This window comes from Etheostoma spectabile, chromosome 3 (genome assembly GCF_008692095.1).
Source record: "Etheostoma spectabile isolate EspeVRDwgs_2016 chromosome 3, UIUC_Espe_1.0, whole genome shotgun sequence".
Lineage (NCBI taxonomy): Eukaryota > Metazoa > Chordata > Actinopteri > Perciformes > Percidae > Etheostoma > Etheostoma spectabile.
In genome coordinates this window covers 11,906,115-11,915,469 of record NC_045735.1, presented here as the reverse complement: position 1 = coordinate 11,915,469, position 9,355 = coordinate 11,906,115, and the positions used below count along the sequence as shown (strand labels likewise).

Here is a 9,355-nt window from a genome sequence, read left to right as displayed (position 1 = left end):
AAAAAAAAAAGACTGATGGTGTTAGCTTTGCTTATGGTGTGTTGTCAGGGTCAAGGGTAATCATGTTGTTGTTGAGCAGCAAAAAGCATTCTCTGCACCTACACATGAACATACACACACATAGAGCTGGAGAATAGAATATAGCTACCATTTTGATTTTCATAATTTCATGTTTTTTTCACTATTTGCAACACTCAATTATAGATCCAGGCGTTTCTTAACCACATTAATATTTATCCAACATATATATTAAATTGCTCCTTTAGTCTGCTGCAACATATAGCCTAAATCGCATGTCCTGTTTCCATGCGAGACAAATATCCAAGGCAGCTTCATGAGAACACCCCCTAAAGCAGGAAGGCCAGTTTTGTATCACAGGCAGAGCAGACGGCCACACCAAGAGCCACAGTCTTTGAACAACCCACTCATATGCATGAAAATAAATAGCTTCATCTTAGTTTTTCGAACACGCCACCAAACAAACAATCACGGGAGAGAAGTGCACTGCTAACGTTAGTTAGCTAATAAGCTGCTCAGCTGCACTTTAAACAGCAAACAAGCTTACCTTTACAAACGCCACTTCGGTCCAATTACGTGCACGTGTCGCCTAACTCTTCAACGTCGCTGACACGCTGCCTACCCAGGACAAATAGTTAGCAGACAAACAGTCTGGTTGTCTCTAGTTCCGCTTCCAGTGCGCAGCCGGGACACCTGTCTCCTCTCTATCCGGCTCAGAGGAATAGGAGCATTTCTGATATTCCATTCAAATCTTTCTTTTTCCTTTTAAAGCAATAAAACTTTTAATAGCCTATATTTAATAAAAAAAAACAAAAACATGTTGGCATTGTTTTTTCCTGCAAAGAGGGGTGACAAAATGTAGTTTTTGTTTAACTATAAAACTGTCATGTCTATGAATATCTTCTAAAAACACATGCAATTGTCACATTATACTGTGTATTTGGTCAAAAATATTAAAGTATATTATACATATTACAAGTCTGTTTCCTAAAGATTATGTTGCGCATTACTAATTTGCAACAGAAAATCTGTTATTAATTATAGATATAATGCCCCTAGAATACTTTTTCTATCAATATTATAAGGAAATGTTACATTTTATTCAATACTCTTTCTTGGCAAATAAAGCATGATTATTGTTTTATGGTTATGTTTAGGGAAATCAAAGCACTTGGTTAAATGAAACTCACTTAAAGCTTGAAACAGGCCATTTTTCAATATTTAACCAAAACCACCGCCTTTCCCATACTTTAATCAAAGACATTGAGTAGCTTAAACCTATAACATGTGTGATGCAGGATGCGACCTTTCGAAGTCCTCAGTGCAGCACAAGAATTCAACTGGACTGCAAACATGTTTGATCCAAAACGTATTTGGCAAAAGCATTTAGTCGTAAATAAACATATTTTGATGATGGGGTTACTGCAGAATACACATAAAAGAGAGAAGACTACCAGTGTGTGCAATAAAATATTAACAGAGGATTCCCTTGAGAGTTCTTAGAAAAGCTAAGCAGTGGGGAGTAGGGAAAACAACCATTTACTACTTTAGTGCTGCCTTTTCTTCCATTTTACCAATTTCACAGTTTATTTGTGGCTTCAAATTGTTGCACATGAATGCAGCTGTCCCTAGCAGCTCACTGTGGGTGACTTGTGATACTCTGTGAACAAAAGAGTTCTTTCAGGGCATTCTGGGTGAGAAAACATGAATGGATTTTCATCTGAAAACAAGTGGACATGCAGCTAGAGGCAGAACAAAATGTTTCCACCGTGCAACTTGTTGTCAAAGAAAATGCCAAAACCAACAAAAACCCGAATAACTAATATGGTATAAATCGCAGTGAGTCTTAGGTAAACAGATGGGAAGGGGGAGGGGGGGATTCTTCAATTAGATTAACCACCAGTGTCCACCGTGTCATGGTTAAAAATGAAAAAGGTACACAATTGCTATCAGGATTCACTGTAAGAAAAAAGTTTACTAAATTTTCCAAGAACAGCAAAAAAAGAGTCAGTTTCATTACACAGCATATTTTTTACTGTCTGTTTTTTTTCTTGCAAACCATCTAGTCTGAACTCCAGTTCCTGAGAAGGGTCAGTTCATATAGTGCAGTTAAATGTCAACTCATCCAGTTTCGCTGTCTTTCTGACAGCATCAACAAGACAACTCCAAATCTAATAAGGTCAGTCTTCTTTTTCCAATCTCTCTTTCTGTTTATTTGTTTGTTTGTATGTATGTTTCTGTGTGTGTGTGTGTGTGTGTGTGTGAGGGGGAGACAATGAGACAGAGACAGCGCGCAGATCTTAGAGTTGTTTAAACCCAGCCTAGCGGTTTGATATCCATCAGATTTATGTCTCTGTTATTTTCCTCTCCTAAACAGTAAGTGATAAACTCAGTGAAGGACACAATAACAAAGATATACCTTTTCACCTCTCGCTCTCCTTGTCTACCTCTTGGTCTCTCGGTCTTTCTCTCTCTGTCTCGGTGCTATCAATCAGTCTTGTGGTGATTGCTGTTGGATTACTGGGCTTTTGCGGTCCGCTTCTAGCGATTAATGTTGGGACAAATAAAATTCCCTTATATCCCTCCACAGTGACTGAGGTAAAGAGCAGGGCCTCATGCACTCACACTCAAATTCACATACATTACCACATGCAGTGCACAAATGGCCCGTTAATCTTAAATTCAATCGAAAAGTTGGCACCTTTGACATCCATCAACCCCTGTTACTGTGTTTGGTTGTGTAATGAAGGGGATAGTTTCTTCCTTGTCTAGCTGTTTGATTCTCACATCAGCTAGAAATAAAGATTGGAGCAAAACACCTGAGTACATGTGACAGTGGAAGTTGTAGTTGTACACATATATTAGTTGAAGAGAAAAATGCTTTAGGAGTTGTAGAATTTTGTAGACTTGTAGTATTTGCTTCTCTCTGACAAACCCAACACAAAAGGTACACCTTCTGAAATTCCTAATGCAGGTGCACAAGTTCTATGCTCAGATAACAAATGAAAAAACACAGACACATAATCACACACCCATATCCAAAAATATGAAGTCATGGACAAAATTTGCAAATAAGTGGGCGAATTCATGCAATGACAGTTGCACACCTGTACACTGTTTTTCACCTTTTTGGGGGGGATATAGTCTTAGCACATACTTAAGTCATGGGTTTTCTTCCGCTCACAAATACTAAGATCTGCACACTCTCATTTTTCTGGTGTGCTGGGATGGTGGACTCAAGGCTTTGAGGTCAGTCGTTGAAACAAGCTGTTAAGGAAGGCCAACTAGGTGATCAGGTTGGAACTGGACAATGTGGAGGCAGTGACGGAGAGAGGAGCATGAGGGACAAAATCAAAGCCATCTTGGATTTTTTTTCTCACCCTCTCTTCAACAAGCTGTGCAGATTGGCTGAGAGAAGGATGAAGGACAAGATCAAAGCTAAGGAGTTGTTCCTCATAATAAATTATCAGTACGAGGTAATAAATCATGTGAGAACTATGGTAATTTACCCATAGACTTCTATACAAGCCAGCTGAAATGTATCTTTTTAGATAAAACAGATGTTGACAAAGTGATCCTTGAAATTGGGAAAAATTATAAATCGGAAAAAAAATTATAAATTGCAATATATCGCAGAAAATTGCAATATGTTTAAAATTGCAATAATATCGTATTGTGGCATAAGTATCGTGATGATATGGTATCGGGAGGCGTCTGGTGATTCTCACCCCTAATGGTTATGGCCAAAAATGTGTTTTGTGAGGTCCCAGTAATTCTGACCTTTGACGAACAAATCTAATCACTTCATCCTAGAGTCCAAGTGGACATTTCTGCCAAATATGAAGAAATGTCCTCCAGGCATTTCTGAGATATTGCGTTTAGAAGAATGGGATGGACGGATAACTTGAAAACATAATGCCTCTGGCCACTGCTGTCACCGGTGCAAAGGCATAAAAAACACAAACACTCACACACCAGCATGTACACATTAACCACTGCGATGACAAACCAGTTCCAGTGCCTGGTGTTTATCTTCCCCAACTGCTGCATACACACATACAGACAGATGGCAACAGCATTCCCCCCCCTTACAAACATAATTTATCACCTGCAGCAGCGTCTTTAGAGTGTGTGTGTGTGTGTGTGTGTGTGTGTGTGTGTGTGTGTGTGTGTGTGTGTGTGTGTGTGTGTGTGTGTGTGTGTGTGTGTGTGTGTGTGTGTGTGTGTGTGTGTGTGTGTGTGTGTGTGTGTGTGTGTGTGTGTGTGAAGTCTGACTTGATCCAGCGCCACCCTAACCTTACTTAGAAACAAACTGATGACAACAGATAAAAAAAAGTGCGTCCAATCCCTGTTGGAAAAATTGGCACAGCAGCAAACTGTCCCTCAACGTCTGTCACTTGACACACACACACATTGACACACAAACAAAGGGATCCAAGCAGATTCCTGCTGAGAATTAAACATAACTTATACACAAAAAACATGGACACATACAAAAAAAGAGACATAACTCAAGCTAAAACAGCATTTAATAGATATCTAGCAATATTTTTTAAATCATTACATCTATTTGCACAACAAGATTTCCCGTCAGATTTAATATTCGGGGTATCTGCACTAGCCGTTACACCATGTCAACACAATTTAAATAACATCCATTGTAATCCATTGTGTGTTTTTACTCACTTTGTCACTTGTATCTCTATGTGAATGCCTTTTCCTTATTTACCAAGCAGGTGTGTGTTAATGTGCATGCGTGCGACTATCTCAGGGTAGAGAGAGGACACTCTGCCGGTCTCCCTGTGCAGCCGCCTCCTCCTCATCCTTTTGTTCCTCGCTGGTTCTTCCCCTGCAAGACCAAAATCACCAGACCAATCAAAGGCAGAACATCCTACATGCACAGCACTCAAATGCCTCTTTATGATTAAAGGAAAGAAGTACTTCTGTCACTAGTTTCAGATGCAGACATAACAGATTTTGCTCCAAAAACATATGTGATGAATTCAGACGGGTACACCAGCTAAAGGTGCAGTTTGTGTGTTGTCTGCCTCTCCAGGGTTGTGGTTATAATTGAATTCACCTAAAAATAAAAAATAAAGTTCTCTGCCTCTAAAGAACAGGAAGAAGGAAGTAGAAATGTTGTAAATTAGAGGGCACTGGCCATTTTAAAACACTCACATTCAGGAGGTAAAAATAACCACCAATGGAGCATGTATACTTTTTTATTGAGACATTTAGGAGATGCCTCGCCCAATTTGCATCAGACTATGACAAGGCCAAATTAATTTTGGATTCTATAAAGACTGCAGGCATATCCATGTAATACAGTACACAATGCCCACCTGCAGTGATCCTGCAAATTTTGCTCTGTTTTCTTGCTAGCCCCGAGTGTAACCAGTAACAGGAAGGGAAAAAGTTTTCAATCTTAGATAGTTTAACGTGAGCTTTTTATAACCAATCTAAAGCTTCTTGTTAGAGTACTATAGATACTCTACTGTATAAACGGTACATCAGAAAATTATGAATGACATCCATTTTCCAAGTGTGATACTGTTGTGCAAGGTGACTGAAGGTCAGAGCAAAGACAGCCAATAAACTGAGGCGACACTACAGTACACTACGACACTGGAAGCAGCTGAGTCAGAGATGGAAGATGAATAGTTGGATATGAGGTCAAGTAGACACACACATTAATGGATGCACGTATACTGCACTTGATATTATACTGTAGCACGGCATCAACTTGTACGTTGAGTGGGTTTACTTTGGAGTGTCCTATTACTGGGATTACGTCACCAAAATAAATGTATATTGTATAGGTTTTATACAAGAATAAATTATTAACTAACTAAAGTTTTCTTATTCTATATGATGCTGGACAGCAGACCACTCTACAGTAGAACTCCATCTAGGAGGACCTGGTGGCTGAGAGGAGGATCAATTCAAAAGGGTGGGGATGGTACAGTAACCTATACATTAGTATATTAGAAGTATACTAGTAAATTAACGCTACAGTTTGTGAGTTAGACCTTTTTGTTGTTGTACTGTAAAATTTGAAACTGCAAAGTGCATTAAAAAGAAAGAGTGAAAAGGACTAAACGTACATACAACTTAGACTTTTGGTTTTGGTTTTACCTGGGATAGCAAACCACAGACGACTGGCTGCATTTACAAGATATAAAATGTGTATTTCCCTATTTTAATGACAATTGCAAATAATGTTTAAGTGGTAATACAATTCAATGCATGGCAACTTACTCTTATCTTAAAATCCCAAAATCCCTTTGCTTTGAATATTTTATGAACTGAACAATGTCCCAATGACCAAACACTGCATGATGGGAGGAAATGTGACAATAATGACGAGGATGATGCTGGAACCTAAACAAAAAAGATACTTGTACAGCTACGCCAAACTAGTCTGATTAAATGCATCTGTGTATGTATGTATGTATGTATGTGTGTGTGTGTGTGTGTGTGTGTGTGTGTGTGTGTGTGCATGCATGCGTGCATGTGTGTTTACAGGATGTAAGGAGCCGTTTTGGGAGCCCTCTGTGTAGTATGTGTTAATCCGGTTATTACACGTCTCAATGTGATATTCACAGGGCTCTGCTCAGCACAAGGCCTCTAGCGCAGATTATGTCCACTACACACAAACATACACGCAAACACAAAACATTAACAACGCACAGATACACACACCCACTCAGTCTTGGAGTTTTGGAGAGACAAGAAAAATACATTGACACTCTTTCACTCTCTCACACACACACACACACACACACACACACACACACACACACACACATTAAGCAGCAAATTAAGGCCCGATACCCAACACGCTGTCAAAGCTAAAGTCGTTCTGCTGGCTAACGATCCATTACACACTCCACATATCCGAAAGAGAGAGGAATTGACGGAGCACAAGAAAAGAGGGATTACCCCCCATCGTGACCATTGGAATGGCAAAGGAGTGTAGGGAAGTGTAGGGGGAGAGAAAGCAATAGATTACATGATGATCATGGTGAAAAGACACACGAGTAGGGAAACAGGAAGCCACGAGGCTACACTCAGATTATCACAGAGAAAAAAGGCACATTTGCCTTTAAAAATGGAATGGAGACCTGCCTAAGATACAGCTGGTACTTTGAAGTTCTGGAACTCGATGTACTGACTTTCTCAGGTTCTTTAACAATAACACATTCTCTCTATTTTTATAAACCCAGTGGCACTGCCCTAATATAGTTAGATTCATCTGTTTTACATGCAAAAAGTATTGCTGACAATCTGGGAATTAAATAGTTGCTTAATTTTCATATTGCTACATAAACATAACCCTGGTAATGATTTGCAAAAAAATAGAGATTTTAAAGATAACAATCTTTTGTTTCTGGGAATACCACTATTAAAGTTGGGATTCTAGGAATATACTAATTTGCTGGTGCAATACTGCATTCCCTGCCCTTTGCTAACACAAAAATCCATGGACTTGAGTTTATCCATGAGGATGAGATTATGTACATTGTGTGTGCCTTGAGAAACTACAATTCTTATGTGCGAGTGGGTTTAGATTGTGTGTGCATGTTACCCACTGTGTGAAACGATGACTTCCATGCTGATCTTGACTTCCACTGTTTCCTGTACCAAATACTGAAGCCTGCTTCCCTGTTTCTGAGGTAGATATTAAGAAAGGGAAGTGCATATGCCCTTAATATATAACCATCATCACCATTATAACACGTCATTCAACGAACATCATTGTCGGTATAACATCTATATCTTTTTAATCATGTTATTGTAATCATCATCATAAAACATCAAGTATAGAGTAATACTGTATGTTGATCATAGGTAGCCATGACATGACGGTGTGTTTGCATACATGACTTGAATGTATTTTATGTGTGTGTACGTACCGTTGGCCATGAGTCTTAGTTCCTCCTCCAGACTGTTGAGAGTGTGTGCAGTCGTGTCAGTGTCCAGGTCAGGGTCCTCACAGCCGGTCTGGTCCACACTGCAAATCTCCATGATCTCCTGGGCTGCCCGGGAAAAGGGACGAAACTCTGGACCAAATTTTGAGCCCAGTGTAGGACGGGACAGGCAGGCAGAGAGGGGAGGAGAGGAGAAATGAGAGAGGGAGGGAGAGATAGGTGAAGTGAGAGGGCTTGGGTTTGTTTTTGGACGGTGAGACACAGTTGGTGTGGACTTGCCAGACAGGCTAGACCCTGACCCTGAATAAAAAAAGAAAGGATGAATGTATCACTGCACAGAAGGAAGGAAGGAAGGATGGATGGATGGATGGATGGATGGATGGATGGATATAAGATAGGGTTAAATAGAAAAACAGCTACAGACAGTGAAAGCGATAAGAGAAGATGTAGTAGAAGAAGGGAGGGGGATGCAGCTTGGGATTCAGGGAAAGTGAGGGACAGAGAAACTATCACAACAGTCAGTCGAATGACTGGTGTCTCATCCCACTCCACTGCGAGTCCCATCAAATTGAATCAGATTGAACATCCATTCCCACCTGCTCACTGTAAATTACATTGAGGCCCCCATTGAGAAGCTATGATGGTGTGGGCGTGTATGTGCGTGCGTGTGTGTGTGTGTGTTTGTGTGTGTGCGGCACACTGATTTCTCATGCTGCATGCTGTCTAACCAGTTTCAGCTCCAGTGTTAAGTCTTTCATTCTTTCAATCTTCCATTGTCTCCTTACCCCTCCCTCCCTCCCTCCCTCCCTCCCTCCCTCCGTGCCTGGCTCTGTCTTTCAACTGGCAAAGAACCTCCACTTAGTGCTTTACAACCACCTGCACTGTCAAACTAAGCAGCATGGGAGGAATGATGCATTCAGGACAATGCTGCTAACACATGTGCACTCACACATGCACACACCCATAGACTCAATTTACTTCAATTTCAAAGCAGATGGGACATAGATCTCTATCTTGGTTACTCATAGAGTTTTGTGCCTGATTTAAAATGCATTCAGGTGAAATGAGAGTGAGATTAAAATCTGATCTCTCTAAATCACTTCCTTCTAATGTTCCTTAGGAAGGTCAGATTTATATATATATCATTCAGTAACTTGTAACTTTTTCACTTTTACAATAAGTATAACTGGGGTCTATGCAACATACAAACAGCTAAAATGAACCCTGAAAAAAATATGCACATTCAAACACCTATGGGCCAGTTGGAGGTCCAACATGGAACTGCAGGGCCAGGGATCAAACTTATGACCTCCTGATTGCTAGACAACCTCTCTACCACCTGAGCCAGAGCTGCCCATAGTAAAAGATATGATTGTCTTGTCTCTCTGGTGTCTGTGTGTGTGTGT

The 9,355-nt window shown here is 40.2% G+C and overlaps 1 protein-coding gene across 4 annotated transcripts in view; it reads right to left on the bottom strand.

Annotated features, from left to right (window-relative positions):
- Positions 1 to 4,764: 4,764 nt before the first annotated feature.
- Positions 4,765 to 9,355, bottom strand: part of zbbx (zinc finger, B-box domain containing) — a 55,008-nt gene continuing 50,417 nt past the window's right edge. For 3 of the 4 annotated variants that reach the window (XM_032509457.1, XM_032509463.1, XM_032509458.1), the window contains 3 exons: positions 7,935 to 8,249; positions 7,611 to 7,689; positions 4,765 to 4,867 (listed from right to left, as the gene is read on the bottom strand). In XM_032509457.1, coding sequence (XP_032365348.1) covers positions 4,786 to 4,867; positions 7,611 to 7,689; positions 7,935 to 8,249 — 476 coding nt within the window. In that variant the 3' untranslated portion in view covers positions 4,765 to 4,785. The remainder of the gene's footprint in view (positions 4,868 to 7,610; positions 7,690 to 7,934; positions 8,250 to 9,355) is intronic. The other variant, XM_032509466.1, reaches the window with a different exon arrangement.